Raw genomic sequence first — 18,073 nt, 5'->3', positions numbered from 1 at the left:
ACATACCTGAAGAAACCCTTCTTGTTACTCTTAACATCCTTTGCTAGCTGCAACTCCAAGGATGATTTGGCCTTCCTGATTTCACTCCTGCATGCATGAGCAATATTTTTATACTCCTCCCTGGTCATTTGTCCAATTTTCCACTTCTTGTAAGCTTCTTTTTTTGTGCTTAAGATCAACAAGGATTTCACAATTCCATCTGTCTGAGTCTGAATGGATGTGCCTGGAAACCCACTCACCACAACCATTGTATCTTCCAACAGAAAGCAAAATCTATGTTCAGAGACGTACTCCCAGAAGCACACAGAGATCCAATACTCCCATGTGTTCTCCTTTGGCATGAAGCACTAGGACAAGCCTCTGTAGGATAAAGCCCTGCTTCTGTTTTCTCCCCCATGTAACACTCACCTGAAAGGAACGACCTGATTTATATCATATCCGAGGGAAGCTGCTTAACAACTTGCTATTGCTCTCAGCAATCTGGCCGAGAGCTCCCCGTGTGTCAGCGGGGGGGAAGAGAGAGAATACTTAAGGAATAAATGGCCCTAACTCACCTTTCCACAAGGTCCATACTTCCCCTCTCCTCAGGGTCTGGATTCACAGACTCCACAGAAATTGGAACCAGGTTCTTGCAGACAGAAATATCATGGGCCATGACGCAGATCCAAGCTTCACCATTGCTAGACACACTTCACCACTGCAAAGGAAAGAGAAGGAAACGGCCCTCATTAGCAAGAAAAAATCAGCATGTGCAGGTCTTCAGCATGTGGCCAAGAACCTCCAGCTGATACACCCTTACATGTCTCTTCTTGAAATGCCAATGTAACACTCAAACCTTGCCTACTGGGGGCCTGAAAGGGCAGAACGCATGCAACAAAACAGGAAGAAACAGGACCAAGAATATTGGGAATATTTATCCAAACCTACCACCCCACAATAAATGCTCCCTTCTCTATTTCCACGTAAAGCAAGGAGCAGCCCATGCTCTGATGCTCAGCAGCTTCAAGTTTGCATACATGGGTATGCTACTAATAAGATATATACAATCCTTCAAGCTAGGTGTTTGCTTGGTGCCTGTGGAGAATATGCAGAGATAGCACTGGATACAAGACATTTATAGATGAGTGTCAATCACCCTTATAAATTAATGAATTACAGTAAATTAACTGTGTGTAGGACAATAGGATTGGAAAGACATCTACATGTACATTCAGATTCCTTTCTGTCCTGCCTCTTGTGGACCTCATTTGTTCTTTAAACTGACTGTAATAGATCTACATGACTTGACACACTGCACCCACAGTACATACACTTTGTCATTACTAGGCTTTGAAAGATTAGATATTAGGTGATACGTTGGTTAAAAATTCCAGTGGCTATCATTTCTATAGTACTGCTCCAACCACTGCTATCCCTGCTGGAGTCACACCAGTGGTGAATCAGGGAGTTCTAGGACAAAAAGGCTAGCATAGACAAAGCCTTTGCTCCATATGAGATAATAGCTGTAACTACAGGCATCCATCATTACCACAAGATCAAGGCAGTTTCATGGAATTGCTTTTTCTGCCATATCACAATACTGTTCTCTTCATCTTCACGGCTTTCTTCTCCAAGTGCTTTATCTTCAGCTGTCTGCTTCCACATCAAAGCATGCACAATGTCATTCTACTGCCTGTTTCTGTTGTCTCTTACCAAATTGTAGCTCTCTAAGAGGAGGTTGTATGTCTTTTAGCATTAGTAGAATATAGACTATTGAAGGACAGCTGGGAAGGAACTCTCTAATTCCAGTGTGGGACTGTTCTGTAAACTCCAGCATCTGACCAAGGCCAATATGTACATTCCTTGAAGAACCACAACAGAGTCGGTGACCTACAATACAAATGACACATTTGCCCCATTAGGGCTTGGCACAAGTGCCACCAAAAGTTGTCTGGATTGCTCAGTCAGCCATGCTTTCTATGCCAGAATCTATTCTTACTTTATTTTAGCCAGGACTTCTCTGTAGCACTTTTGTGAATGCACAGGATGAAAGAGAAATACATTTCTTGCAAACACTCCATTATCTTCTTTCCCACTCTAACTATGGGTTTGAGTCAGAGTACCTTTTCTGTTGCTTGAAATACATTCTTCACAAATTTCAGAGTAGCAGCCGTGATAGTCTGTATTCGCAAAAAGAGAAGGAGTACTTGTGGCACCTTAGAGACTAACAAATTTATTAGAGCATAAGCTTTCGTGAGCTACAGCTCACTTCATCTGATGCATCCGATGAAGTGAGCTGTAGCTCACGAAAGCTTATGCTCTAATAAATTTGTTAGTCTCTAAGGTGCCACAAGTACTCCTTTTCATTCTTCACAAAGATTCAGCCAAATAGTTTCCTCTGGAAAACTGCAGAAGACAGAGCTGTCTTTAGGTCTCCACCTGCTAACTGCAGTAACAGCAACCCCTTTCTTTCCACTAGTGATTTAGAGGTCACAGACCTGGCCAAATATTTCAGACTCAAGTCAATATATCTAACAGGGAGAAAAGTGCCAGGGAAATATTAATCATCATACAGCTAATAGGACCATCCTTAAGCGCTGGACAAATTTTTCAGAACACTACCCAGGCAATAACTGCTTGGATAAATCAAGTGGAAGAAACTGAATTGTGCAGAATAGCTGTTTATGCTTTATAATTTACCATAAAAGTGACCTGCAAAGGAAGAAAAATTGGATGTATGCCCATTTGGGGCTTTTTCAACTACATATTATTAATACCCAGAAGGCTGGAAAGAGTTAAAACAGGGACGGGCAAACTTTTTGGCCTGAGGGCCGCATCGGGTTTCGGAAATTGTATGGAGGGCCAGTTAGAGGAGGGGGTCGTGGCCCAGCCCCCACCTCCTATCCCGCCCCCCCCCCAGGACTCCTGCCCCACCCACCCCCCCCGTTCCCTGATGGCCCACCCCAGGACCCCTGCCCCATCCACAAACCCCTGCTCCCTGTCCTCTGACTGCCTCCGGACCCCCGCCCCAACTGCCCCCTGCCGCCCCATCCAACCCCTCGTCTCATTCCTGACTGCCCACCCCACCGGGACCCCTGCCCTCTCCAACCACCCCTTCTCCCTGTCCCCTGACTGCCCCCTGGGACCCCTGCCCCCATTCAACCCCCTGTTCTTGCCCCGACCCCTATCCACACCCCCGCCCTCTGACCATCACCCTGAACTCCCCTGCCCTCTATCCAACCCCCCCGCTCCCTGCCCCCTTACCGCGCTGCCTGGAGCACCGGTGGCTGACAGCACTACAGCCGCGCTGCTGCCACCACGCAGCACAGAGCATCGGCTCAGGCCGGGCTCTGCAGCTGCGCCGCCCAGAGCATTGCACCGGCAGTGGAGCAAGCTGAGGCTGCAGGGGAGGGGGGACAGCAGGGGGGTGGGCCAGGGGCTAGCCTCCCAGGGCAGGAGCTCAGGGGCCAGGCAAGAGGGTCCCGCGGGCCAGATGTGGCCCACAGGCTGTAGTTTGCCCACCTCCGCTTTAATATGTCTGGAATTACAAGCTCTCTCTTGCCTAGTTTTGCTGGAGGTCCAGAAAAGTGAAGCGGGAGTATTCTGAGCCTGCACATGAAGACCAGAGCTGGTGGATCTTTCACAAAGAAAGCTTTTCTCCCCACCTGTTTCTCCAGGATTAGAGTTAAAGAGTTTATAAAGAAAAGAGACCAAGAAAAGAACAGACAGATTGAGATAACTTCACTCACTCTGGAAAGTGGGTCCCCACACAAGCAGTCCCATTGAAGTCAATGGACTACTAAGGTGAATAACTGCTCATCAATGTGAGTAAGGGGTTTGTAATTTGATCCAAAGAGTTTCAGTTGGTCTGACTAAAAATCCCTTCCTCTCAATAGCTCTTGTTTTAGTCTGTTCTGAGGTCATGAGGTCACAATCTCCCTAGTCCTCCAGCAAAAAAACTCAGAAAAATCAGGCCTGATGTGTCCAGGGTTGAAGATAAGTTTATTTTTAAAAGGGCTTTTCTCCACCAATATTATACAGAAACAAAAAATTCCTGAACTTCCCCCACCCTTCACCAGGTCACCTGTAAGCAACATATTCAGCTTCCTGTTAGCTTGTTCTCAAGAGAAAAAAGTCCCCTTCTCCAAGGCTGTTTAAGTGCCCTACAGATTACCCACAGCAGGTATTTAAGGAGACAATTACATCAGCCTGGGGCTGCTTATTAACATTAACAGCTTGTCTAAGCTTCTCCACTTTGTGATGACACTCTGAGGCAATTTCTCCCAACTCCTTGATCAGGAGTGTGTAGCTGACAAGCTTTGAGGAGCTCCAGTGATATTTGTCAAAATAGCAAGTTTCAGATAAGGGGCTGGGGTTGAGGAATGCCTCTCTGGGGCAAAATTGTACTCCCCTCCTATTGTCCCCAAAACCCTGCTCCCTAATCTAACTTCTCAGTCTCACTCCCACAGCCCCCTGCCCATAACCTGCCCATAGTGACGTACATCACAACCAGGGATTTCCCTACACCCGCCCTGAATTTCCCCAAACCTCCTCCCCCAGTTTTGTGAACTAGTCACATGCAGTGTTGCCAATTTAGTGACTGTTTGGAAATTTCAATTGAAATTGAAACATTAATACACACTTTAAAAGCATATAAAGAGTACGATAAAATACGTGTATCTGAAAAAGTATAATAGATTTGAAAAGTATGAACAAAGACTAGCTTTCTTATATAGCTTTTGTTTTTATGACCAAATCAGTGCATTCATTTCGGTGATGTTGGCCAACCTAATCATTTCAAATTTTGATTTGTAAGCAAAGTCTAAATGAGCTCTCCCTGACAGCTAGTGATGAACTGGGGGCTGGGAGGGAAAGGCTTCAGGACCAGATTGTATTTACATTCACACCTAAACTACCTAGGTATCCAGCACGCAGAGCTGTGTTGCCCAAGTGATAGATTTTGGCTGGAGCTGGGTTACAAATCACTTGAATGCGGGGAGCAGTGTGTGTGAAATGTTGTTATTCTTATTGTATGAGTAAAACACAGTAGAACTGTACTTAGCCTCTGCTGATTGATTTCAGAGTAGCAGCCGTTTTAGTCTGTATTCGCAAAAAGAAAAGGAGTACCCGTGGCACCTTAGAGACTAACAAATTTATTAGAGCATAAGCTTTCGTGAGCTACAGCTCACTTCATCGGAAAGGCTTTTTCCACCAAATGCATCCAATGAAGTGAGCTGTAGCTCACGAAAGCTTATGCTCTAATAAATTTGTTAGTCTCTAAGGTGCCACGGGTACTCCTTTTCTTTCTGCTGATTGAGGGTATCAAGAGAGAGGGTGGGGACAAGTGTTTTGCTTGATGGTCTGCCTGAGTCACAAGTACTATTTGACCTGCCCCTCTCCTCTGTTTAAAGACAGAGCTGATTAGGCTCCATAGATAGTCTTTTGTTTTGTTAAGTGACCACCACAGCTGAAATCACTGATAATCAGGTGTAAGTGCTTAGACCTGCTGTGGGACAGTGTTTCTGTGGAAGACACGCCCCAGTCTGCACTAGCAGTGAGGTTCCCCCACTGAGAGCTTAGCTGAAATCACAGAGCTGGGTGGAACCTCAAGAGACCAACTCGCAGAGGTCACAATGGCAGGTGGCAGCAGAAGGTGATGGCACAGGGCCATTGGTAACAGAGCAATGGAGTGAATGGTGGCACAATGAACAACAGTGGTCAGAGTGAACAGTGAGCAGCTGGAGGAATGAGCAAGGTGCCTTCTTGCCCCCGACCTGAGAGGTGAACTCATGTGAAAGCACCTCTGAACTCTGAGTCTCCACTGACCAAGGACACCACCAGTGAGTGAATGAGGCTGTTAAGAATGCTGGAGAAACAACACAGTTCATGTGAACAAACATGGCTGTGGCATCATACTTTCTATTAAACAAGAGATACCACACACTACAAACTGGAGGCCAGTGTTAAGGGCATTGTCACTTGTTCATCCTGAAGTTGAATACTGGTTCCAAACAAGACCAGCAAATGCTCACTACCTTTCTGCAAGAAACTCAACTGACTGGCTAGGCGCATATGGTGCAACAGTGAAAGACTCAACAGTTGAAAAAGTGAAGACTTCTCTCGCCACATTCAAAAAATTTGCCTACATGGCTGATGAATGCTCTGATGCAAATGGGCATCAGGTATTAAGTCACCGTGTACATTATCTTGATGTCAGTGGTAGGCCAGTAGATGCATTTCTAGATGTTCAAGTTACAGAAGACACATCGGCTGCATCTGTGACAATCCACATCTTAGAAGAGTTAAATGCTTTTCAACTGGACCCCAAACAGATGGCTGCTTGTGCATTTGATGGAGCTGCAAACTTCTCTGGAAGACATGGTGGAGTACAAGCTTTGCTCAGAGAAAAGTGTAATCCTAATCTCTCCTATACATACTGCAGAGGCCATCTACTCCAACTAGCGCTAGTATGAGCTGTAGACTCTTCAAAAGACATTTAAAAAGCTACAGATTTAATGTCTTCATTATACTCTTTTTTTCAGCAAGAGTCCAAAAAGACTGAATATCTTGGAAAATATAGAAGATACACTGGGACTGAAGTTCAAATTAGTCCAGCCTGGGAAAACCCTCTGGCTTTCTCATGAACGATCCCTGGCTGTTGTCTTAAAATTACTCCACCCATTATTACTGAATTTGGAAAGTATCTACCAAGATGGGATGGATCTAAGTAGTGAGGCTGGTAGATTACTTTTGCTACTACATTCAGAGAAGACTATTGCCATTCTCTCTCTTGTAAATCTACTGTTGAAACCACTTTGGTCATTAAACAATGCCATCCAGGCAACTGCTACAACAGTTGTAGATCTTTGTCCAGCAATAGAAGCTACATTTGGATCAATCAGAGAGATATCCATTGAAAAAGTACTGGAAGAAGCAAAGACTTCAGTCCAGAAATTGACTAATGAAGGCATTTATATTGAATCCTTAAGTGAAGAGGACAAGAAGTGTTTGTTAAGACTACTGAAAAAGTACACAGACTTGATTCTTAAAAATCTACAACAGCGACTTCTAGATTCTACTCAACCTCTAGGTAGCTTTTACAGATCCCTGTCCTATAAAACACTGACAGTTGAGTGGAATGAGGCACTACCAGCAATGGGGCTGCCATGTGCTCAGGACAGAATAGAGAATTTGAACACAGAGTGGAATATCATATGACAAATGAATGAAGATTTGACTTCAACTTCTTTTTTATCATCACTAGTGGCTCGACCTGATCTTTATGCTATGTTTCCTAGGATGAAAGAAGTAGGAATTCATCTCTTGCTACTCCCAGACACAAAAGCTACAGCTGAATGTTCTTTTTCATCATTGAATATAATTTTGTGTTCTGAAAGAAGTCGCCTTCTGCTTGATCATGTGAATGAACTAATGAGCATATCAACTGAAGGAATGGAAGTACCAGACACAGGAGAAGCCACCAAAGATGAATGCATTGCATTCAAGAAGTTCATTAACAGAGTTGTGCAAAATTATAACAAGAAACCAAGAAGAATGTAGATGTAGTGCTTCATAGAAGGCTTGAGTAGCCAACTTTAAGTTGTGTGATGATTTTAAAATATGAGTTAAATCTAATAAAATGGTTATGAAACATTTTTCAGTTTTTACTATGATGCCATACAGCCCATCTTCACCCTCAGTCTCACCCATCATCAGCCCTGAATGCACCCCACCCCCGTAAATTTGAACACCCCCCCCAAATTTCAATTCCTGGCGAAAACACTGATCACAGTAGTGTTTGCTCTCCTTCCTCTGAAGCATCAGGGATGGCCACATCTGCAGATGGGGCATTACGAGGGGTGGGTAGGCTCTGAGGGAACACTGAGTATTCTCCCTCTCACGTGCTTGGCTGACTGGTTCTTGCTCACATGCTCAGGATTAGCAGTGACCTTCGAGGGTTTCTGTCTTCCTCTTCAGCATGTGGGTGCAGGTCACTTGCCAGGATTAACTGGGTTTATCTGGCTTAATAATTTTGCTGCTATTGTGGGGGCCTCAAATACTGGTGCATGTCGGTCCTCCTATTCTCTGCCTGTGATACATAATAGTCAAGTCTCCTGTGGACTGTGGAGATTTGTCCTAATTTTGGTTGTTGGGTTCAGTGTGTGGGTGCTGCGTAATGCTGGTAGCCTATGATATGCAGATGGTCAGACTGGAGGGCCGGTGACCCCTCCAGGCCTTCAACTCTGTGACTCTGAGTGTGGAGGCTACCACCTCCTCTCTCAGCCTCTCCTCTAGCTTTTAAATCCTGCCTGTCATCCACTCATCTAATTAGCCAGGCGAGCACAGTTCCAGGGAACTGGCCTGGCTGCCAATCCTGATTGGAAGGCAGAAGTTATATAGAGATATAGATGTGGGTATAAACAAACCAAAAGTATTGCTTTGCACTTTTCTAGCACCCTCCATCAGAGGGACTCAAACCACTTTATAAACATTGAGTTCAACCTCATAATACCAATCATCACCACACAGTTCTTTGTGCCCATCGTTATGGTATCTGTGCACAGATGTAGTGAGAACTATTATACCAGTTTTGGGAGAGCCTGTCAGTTCCCAGCTCTGTCACCTGAGTTCCTTTCCCAATCAGACAACAACAAAAAAAACCAACAACAACAAATCCAAACCCAACACATATTTTACTCTGTAAGCCTTCCTCAATCACTGGGACAATCAAACTGACTTCTTGCTCAGAGGAAGAGAAGGAGCTACACCTTGATTTCTACACATAGCATTTAAGCGATAAACTGGGCAGATGCTTCTTCACCACTAATACCAGTAACGCATTTCAGCACCTCCAGAGAAACACCAGATGCAGGTCTGTTGTGAAATATTCCAGATGCAGCACTCGGAGCTATCATTTCCACTCGTGCTGGAGTCAAGACAGATAGAACAATTTTGTGCCACTCACCTCCCCTACCTCACATCTCAGACACATGGATCTTGTAGATTTGAGGATTCACCTTGTGAATCAAAAATCCCATGTTATCTGTTGCTCACCAACAGAAAGCAAGAGGGAAATTTCCCTCAATGAACGTTGAGATGCAACATGTCATTAGTGCACCAACAGGTCTTGGAAGGAGATAATTTTATCTGCCTTTATAGACTGTCACTTCACCAAGCGGTTCAATCGGACAATAAACCCTGATGGGACAAGAGCCAGAATTCAAATTCACCCTAACCTCTTCCCTGAAAACCACAACAAATGTCACAATAGTTCAGTCTAAAGCAACAATCTGTGTTGAAGTGCTCATACAGTCCCATGCTAAAGGGACAATCCTGTCTGATTCTGTCCATTGGTTCCTGCTCAGCTCCTTGTCAGAATGCCCATAGATCTGGGTTAGCACTACAAGTCAGGGGTTTTTCCATGCATTCAGAAGTCCATACACTCTTGAAAATGTGTGCACCAGGACAATGCATCCTTGAAGAAGTGAAATTGTAATGGGGAGCCTGTGTCTTCATCTCCTCCAAGTGGCTGCTTAACATGAAGAGATTAGAGTCTAGTACAGCTGTGAGCTAACAATTACTGTCAAAGCTGATGCTTTTAGCACTAATGGCCAGAAGTTCAAACCCCACCGATAGCCCAGGCAGGGTCAGTTATACAAATTCTCAAGTTAGGGGATATTTTCCCCTGGATATGGCCTGGTCACCACTTTGAATCACTCATAACTTTGTTAATTTTTATCCAATTTCTTTTAAATTTGGTCAATGAAAATTAGGTGTGTGCAAGAGTCAAGCTTAAACTAGCCATTTTGAGTTCTCTGTGTGAAAACATATGGCCTTTAAAAAAAAAAAGTAGGGAAAGTGTGTATCAGGACAAACAGCTCATAAATGGCTGCAGGAATTGTCTTCAAAGAAAGACATATTCTCCTTTGGCCAGAGACCAAAGATGGATAATCTGAGTCCCAGGTGAGAATTTTTATGTAGTTCTGCATTAATTCCCAAAATCATTTTATAGACTTATCTACAGTGTTTGCCACGCAATCAACACTATCACAGGAGGAGGTGATGAAAGATATTCATTCGCTGCTACAGCATTCAACTGAAAACTTACAAATAAGGCAACATAAAAGGAGTAGCACAAACTATTGCAGTGGTCCTGTCTCAGAACATCTAGCAGAAATTGGCAAGGGGCAGAACTTTCCATCCAAGATTTGAGACAGACAGATCTGAACTGCCATTAATGGTAATCTGTGTAGAGCAGAGGGTCACATGTGGTCCATAGAGAGTTGGCTGACTACATGGTGCTGATTCTCCTCCACAGCTAGACATTGAAATTTTCCCTACTATCATTTATCCATGTAAGCCACTGATGTAGTTGCCACGGGGATGCTATACGGTTGCATATAGGAGGGACAATGACAAAGTGCAGAGCAAGTGGAGTCAGGCAATGACGAATGGGAGAGGAGGTGGGGCCATGTGCTCACAGTTGGAAAAGGGGTGATGCTAGACAATGGGGAGTGGATGGGGAGACATCCATGAGAATGTATTTCAAGATGATGTGATCCACACTACAAAGGTTATGGAGCTGCTCTGTTACAGTTTATGAACACTGTATGTGACCTGGTAATTAGGATGCTTATTACATGCACACACTAGTTTAGTTTAATAGCAGGCCATTAGAAAAACAGAGAAGAAGAAAAGACAATGGGTCCAGACAAGATACCTCAGGGGGGATTGAGAAGCAATGCCTGAGCTATTAACTGGGAAGATCCCACCTACCTCCTTGGCTCCAGCCAAGTTACACAGCTTGTTTGATCTGTGCTGGGAACCAACAGATCAAAAGGTTAATGAATAGTTTAAAGTCTCCCCTATCCAGAGAGGAGATAGTTGTTTGGGAGCTGTTGGCAGGGAACAGACTGACACACAAACAGAAAGAGACACCTGCTTGAGGTCTTAAGAAGCCAGACCTTCCTAGACTACCTATACAAGGTGGGGGGAGGTGGGCTTAGGTAAAAATGAGACATGGGTATAGAACTTTTGATTTACAAACCCATTTCGCTTACGTTGTCCTTTGTTCCTACCATTAAAGTTGCACACCTCTTTGGTTTGAGAAGCTTGCTTTGAATCACTGTATTTACCGCTGGTCACAAGCTGGCAAAGGGAAGAAACCGCACATACCCGAGCCATGTTAGACACAGAGGGGTAATACGCAGGGCAATTCACAGAGGGCTGTAACCCAGGGCCCTGTCCATGAGTGGGAGAAGCACAGGTACCTGCCCCAAGACAGATGAAGGTGAAAGGCCTGAGACCTGAGGGGATGCACTCAGAGGTCAGAGAGGGGGCAGCTAGCTCTGTAACTGTGACATACACTTTAAAGTTGGAGAACCGCTGTAGAGAATGCATCCCGTTAGAAGTGAACTGGTAGTTAATGGCTGGGAGAGATTTCAGAGTAGCAGCCATGTTAGTCTGTATTCGCAAAAAGAAAAGGAGTACTTGTGGCACCTTAGAGACTAACAAATTTATTTGAGCATAAGATTTCGTGAGCTACAGCTCACTTCATCGGATGCATTCAGTGGAAAATACAGTATTTCCACTGAATGCATCCGATGAAGTGAGCTGTAGCTCACGAAAGCTTATGCTCAAATTAATTTGTTAGTCTCTAAGGTGCCACAAGCACCCCTTTTCTTTTGGCTGGGAGAGAGAATCTCTATTAGCTATCAGTAGCGGCAGCACTGATATCCTCAGCCAGATCTTGGTCTACTAGAGACTGACAGCACACAATCCATGCAAAATATTTTAATAAGATTGACAGAACTCAGTAGATGTCCCTTCCCTCCCCATCAATCCCTGTCATGACACTAAAAAGCAAGATATCCTAATTTCACTCCCAGAGAAAAGGAAAGAGGAACGTTGAGACAGAGAACACACTTTGCATTCCACCAGGTTGCCAGTGCACATGCATACTGCAGCAGGAGCTGTTCCTGATCCACTCACCTGCAGGCCCGCCTACAGAGCAGATGTAGTGATGTCCTCTGCAGAACAGCACAAGCCGCAGCTCACCCTGCCTAGAATGAGCCGCGGAAGAGAAGAAAGAGACACTGCGGGGAGGGTAGTGGCATGGGGAGAAGAATCAAAGAATATCAGGGTTGGAAGGGACTTCAGGAGGTCATCTAGTCCAACCCTCTGCTCAAAGAGTTAGGAGTAAGCATAGTTAGCCTACAATACAGAGCCAGGAGGAAACCCAGAGCTAGGACATGTCTGGAACGGATTTCAGGTCAGGGCCCAGCCTTGTATGTCGAAATGCAAAGAGAAGGGAGGGAATTCTGGTCTCACAGGAGGAGTCATTCAGAGCCTCAATGTGAAGTTCAGGAATAAGTGAAGCAAAAGCTCCCCAAACTCCCCAGTCATCAGCATCTCTGCAGGACTAAGAGAAGCAGAGCAGGGAGGAATTAAATTAACAGCTCATGGGAAGGGGTGTTCCCTCCTCCTACACAGGAGGCAGTTCAGTTTATGCCACTTCTAGTTGTCAGCCATGGTGATGTGCCCTCCGCATCTACAAGAAGGGGTTTACAGCTTACCCTGACTCCTCGGCACACAGACAACAGAGCTGGGCAATGGGTACATGGAATTAACATCAACATCAGAAAGTACAACAGGGGAAAATCACTGACAATGCCTATTTAAACAAGTTGGAAATCATCCATTTTCAGTTGCTCCCTCTATATGTAATGCATCCCAACAGGAACACACATGTACTTCAGAGTTCATTCAAACTTCAGCGTGTGCTCCATTCTCAGCAGCGCTTGCTGGAACAAGGAGCGTGATGGAAGGAAAGCGAAGAGACATGGAAGCTTCCTCCTGGAAAACACACGCATGCAACCTTAACAGGTCAGCTCCCCATTTGGTTGTACGTTCAAAATAAAATAGCTAGTCTTTCACTATGGGACAATTTTTATTTTTAATTATTTTCCTGGACCCTCTGTGGCAGGTGATGGAGAAGAAAGAAAAATTTGTATTTTTTTTATGTATGGTGATTATTAATAATGGCTGCAATGGAGCCTACAGGCCATAATTGACTCCTGGGACCCGTGTGCTAAGCATTGGACATACACATCAGAAGACCCTGCCCTGAAGAGCTATCCTCTAAATGGATGAACAAAGGGTGGGAGACAAACTATCATCATACCCATTTTAAACATAGGGAAGACTTGCCCAAGTCTGGCCAACAAAATCTATGGCAGAACCAATGATTGAACCCAGGTCCCCCAATCTTATTCTACTGCCTTAACCAAAAGAACATTCATCTCCAATGATAAGCACCCATCCAGAGCGCTGAGTGTTTCTATTGCAACTTACATTCACAATTATTAATATTCAGCTGAGGACAACAATTAGTTCCCTAACTCAAGAATCTAAAGAGAAAAATTAGACAGCAAATATTTGGGTAACAAAAGCAATTAGTGACAACTGTGCTCTGCCTATGCAGACAGCTGGTCTACACGCAAGACTCCAGGATGTCAGCAAGTAGTTCTCTTGCCCATAGGCAAACAGGATAAAAAAAGCATCAAGAAACTCTTTGTCCACAAACACCGCTGGGGTGTGCATGAAGCAAGTGTTTGTGCGGCCTTCCCAAGGCTCTGTTCACCCCTTTTCTGCCAGTGAGGGGCAGCCGCCCCATCACAGTCTCTTTGCCAAACCAACAGAACCATCTGCAGGTGGGGCACAAACAATGTGCTTGCATCTATGCGGAGAAGAAGGGTTTGCAGTACCAGAGACTGCAGAGGGAATCCACCTGTGTCTCACCACCCACCCACACCCTCCTTGCTACCTGAGCAAAGCACAGGTAGGACCAGATCAGTGTCTGCTTTAAATGTCACTCTGTTTGCAGAGCTAGAGATATTGAGAGCACCACTGCTGGCCCCACTTCATCAACACATGTAGAAGAGTCATCAGCTGCCTTGACCCAGCAGCCACCACCATCCTAGTATCTTTATTGTTCTGCTAATTTTTCACTCCATTTCTTGCTTCACCACCATGTTCTGATAAGAGACTGCAGAGCACCAGGAGACAGACACAATTATCTTGTTTTGACTTCCACAGGGAGCGAATCATCCATGGATTTAACACACCAACCAATAAATGAGATGACAAGACGCCAATTTCACCATCTCACTTATTTGATCATAACCCCACTTTACAGGGCACAGTCTCAGCACAAGGTGCAAAGCTATTGCTTCCCAGCTCTCTTTAGGTTTCAGAGTAGCAGCCGTGTTAGTCTGTATTCGCAAAAAGAAAAGGAGTACTTGTGGCACCTTAGAGACTAACAAATTTATTAGAGCATAAGCTTTCGTGAGCTACAGCTCACTTCATCAGATGCGTGTCACCAAGAATTATAGACCTGAAGCCCCATACATCAACTTCAAGATCCACCCTTAAAACCATCCTTTATTTATCCCTCCTAGGATACGGCATCATCAGTCAAAAGGGAAAAAGCTAGTGTGCATTTGCCTAATTGATTACTAAGAATGTTAGTTCTCCAAGGAAGACAAACTTAGGAACTACTCATTAAACCTTGCCTCCAGCTCCTGAAAAATTCACCCTTGACAATGACAGCACCATGACAGGTACTACTCCAGCCCACTGTCCTAAGGATGCAGAGAACAAGAAGAGACAGAAGGAGAGAGGAATAAATATCTGTTTCTCTCTTCCTTCAGAAACTGTGGGTCACGCCTGGCTGCTTGTTAAACTGAACATCAGCTTGGGGTGGATAGATTCAGGAAACTCACCTCAGGTTGAGATTAACATGTTAAAAGATAATGGATTTACGAGCCCCAGCTCCATTAAAAAAAGAAGACAAACAAAAGGGAAAGAGGGCAGGCCACAGCAATCATTCTCCCTGAGGCCCAGTTACACCCCGGGAGTAATGAAGTGCAATAAACAGGACTAGCAAAAGGTAAATCAACACAGCCTTATGCAATAAACAGCTCTCTAAATGCATATGGCCAAATCTGCTGATAAAAACACCATTAACCCCTCAGCTATTAACTTCCTACCTACCAAGTTACGTAAAATTTCTTTTTGTCCATGAGCAATAGAAGTGACCCAAGACTGGTAGCAGAAGCAGCCTTCCCAAAGTGAACATCAGGAGAATTGCATATGCCTGGCAGCTAGAGACAGACAGTGATCTGATACTCATGGAGTTCCCAATCCAGGGATCAGTTCCATCCACTATGGACCAAGCCAACTCATTATTGATTACTTGTTTTGTGAAAGCCCCAAAAGGCCAAAGATCAGAGACTCACTGAGCTGCCTCCGGTATACACACACTAAAGATAATCCCTGCACTAAAACACTTATAGTCTAATTAGGCTCCAGAGAAAGCCAGATCAGACCCTAAAACAATACATTTCACAAGTTAATGACAAGTTTCAGAGTAGCAGCCGTGTTAGTCTGTATTCGCAAAAAGAAAAGGAGGACTTGTGGCACCTTAGAGACTAACAAATTTATTTGAGCATAAGCTTTTGTGAGCTAAAGCTCACTTCATCGGATGCATTCAGTGGAAAATACAGTGGGGAGATTTATATACATAGAGAACATGAAACAATGGGTGTTACCATACACACTGTAAGGAGAGTGACAGGTTTCAGAGTAGCAGCCGTGTTAGTCTGTATTCGCAAAAAGAAAAGGAGTACTTGTGGCACCTTAGAGACTAACAAATTTATTAGAGCATAAGCTTTCGTGAGCTACAGCTCACTTCATCGGATGCATTTGGTGGAAAAAGCAGAGGAGAGATTTATATACACACACACACACACACACACAGAGAACATGAAACAATGGGTTTATCATACACACTGTAAGGAGAGTGATCACTTAAGATAAGCCATCACCAGCAGCAGGGGGGGGAAAGGAGGAAAACCTTTCATGGTGACAAGCAAGGTAGGCTAATTCCAGCAGTTAACAAGAATATCAGAGGAACAGTGGGGGGTGGGGTGGGAGGGAGAAATACCATGGGGAAATAGTTTTACTTTGTGTAATGACTCATCCATTCCCAGTCTCTATTCAAGCCTAAGTTAATTGTATCCAGTTTGCAAATTAATTCCAATTCAGCAGTCTCTCCTTGGAGTCTGTTTTTGAAGCTTTTTTGTTGAAGTATAGCCACTCTTAGGTCTGTGATCGAGTGACCAGAGAGATTGAAGTGTTCTCCAACTGGTTTTTGAATGTTATAATTCTTGACGTCTGATTTGTGTCCATTCATTCTTTTACGTAGAGACTGTCCAGTTTGGCCAATGTACATGGCAGAGGGGCATTGCTGGCACATGATGGCATATATCACACTGGTAGATGCGCAGGTGAACGAGCCTCTGATAGTGTGGCTGATGTGATTTATGTCACTAGGGAAGGGATTTAAGCTAAAGTGCTCAAAGCCATTCTCTTTATATTCTGGAATAAGAGTCCATACGAGGAGTTACATGATCTAACAACTTATAAAACTTTTCAGTAGACAAGGTCAAGGGGTGGTGCAGTGTGGGGGACTGTTTGCCATTCCATAGAAGAAGCCTTTAATCGATTAATGTCCTGATACCTGCATAGATCTTGGGGGATCTGCCTAGATACCATTTGCTTATGTTTGCAGCCTAGACATGTTGCGTCCTGCTTGTTCCTGGACAGGACTCTTCTGGCAGGAGCTGTACTTTCAGGGTCTCCCCTTCACCTGCCCTCAAACCATCCAAAACCAGAAGGGGTTTTATATCAGTAATGGCAAAGCTCTTGGTTCAGGCTTGCAGCAGTGATAGAATAAACTGCAGGTTCAAATCAAGTCTCTGGAGTACATCCACAGCTGGGATGGGTCTTTCAGTCCTTGGTTCAAAGCTTCAGTGTAGCCAAGTTCCTCCAGAAGTAAGAAGCAGGTGATATAAAACCCCTTCTGGTTTTGGATGGTTTGAGGGCAGGTGAAGGGGAGACCCTGAAAGTACAGCTCCTGCCAGAAGAGTCCTGTCCAGGAACAAGCAGGACGCAACATGTCTAGGCTGCAAACATAAGCAAATGGTATCTAGGCAGATCCCCCAAGATCTATGCAGGTATCAGGACATTAATCGATTAAAGGCTTCTTCTATGGAATGGCAAACAGTCCCCCACACTGCACCACCCCTTGACCTTGTCTACTGAAAAGTTTCATAAGTTGTTAGATCATGTAACTCCTCGTATGGACTCTTATTCCAGAATATAAAGAGAATGGCTTTGGGCACTTTAGCTTAAATCCCTTCCCTAGTGACATAAATCACATCAGCCACACTATCAGAGGCTCGTTCACCTGCGCATCTACCAATGTGATATATGCCATCATGTGCCAGCAATGCCCCTCTGCCATGTACATTGGCCAAACTGGACAGTCTCTACGTAAAAGAATGAATGGACACAAATCAGACGTCAAGAATTATAACATTCAAAAACCAGTTGGAGAACACTTCAATCTCTCTGGTCACTCGATCACAGACCTAAGAGTGGCTATACTTCAACAAAAAAGCTTCAAAAACAGACTCCAAGAAGAGACTGCTGAATTGGAATTAATTTGCAAACTGGATACAATTAACTTAGGCTTGAATAGAGACTGGGAATGGATGAGTCATTACACAAAGTAAAACTATTTCCCCATGGTATTTCTCCCTCCCACCCCACCCCCCACTGTTCCTCTGATATTCTTGTTAACTGCTGGAATTAGCCTACCTTGCTTGTCACCATGAAAGGTTTTCCTCCTTTCCCCCCCCTGCTGCTGGTGATGGCTTATCTTAAGTGATCACTCTCCTTACAGTGTGTATGATAAACCCATTGTTTCATGTTCTCTGTGTGTGTGTGTGTGTGTATATAAATCTCTCCTCTGCTTTTTCCACCAAATGCATCCGATGAAGTGAGCTGTAGCTCACGAAAGCTTATGCTCTAATAAATTTGTTAGTCTCTAAGGTGCCACAAGTACTCCTTTTCTTTTTGTAAGGAGAGTGATCACTTAAGGTGAGCTATTACCAGCAGGAGAGTGGGGAGGGAGAGAGAAACCTTTTGTAGTGATAATCAAGGTGGGCCATTTCCAGCAGTTGACAAG

At 44.4% G+C, this 18,073-nt stretch overlaps 1 protein-coding gene across 1 annotated transcript in view; it reads right to left on the bottom strand.

The window, feature by feature from the left end:
* LOC119862993 (ankyrin repeat and fibronectin type-III domain-containing protein 1-like) overlaps window positions 1–18,073 on the bottom strand; it is a 617,559-nt gene that overhangs the window by 501,410 nt on the left and 98,076 nt on the right. The window contains exon 3 of the mRNA XM_043493659.1: window positions 555–697. Within this exon, the coding sequence (XP_043349594.1) occupies window positions 555–655 (101 nt within the window). The 5' untranslated portion in view covers window positions 656–697. The remainder of the gene's footprint in view (window positions 1–554; window positions 698–18,073) is intronic.

Source organism: Dermochelys coriacea, chromosome 10 (genome assembly GCF_009764565.3).
Source record: "Dermochelys coriacea isolate rDerCor1 chromosome 10, rDerCor1.pri.v4, whole genome shotgun sequence".
Taxonomy (NCBI): Eukaryota; Metazoa; Chordata; order Testudines; family Dermochelyidae; genus Dermochelys; species Dermochelys coriacea.
The sequence above is the reverse complement of the archived record's forward strand: the minus strand, read 5'-3'. Positions and strand labels throughout refer to the sequence as shown.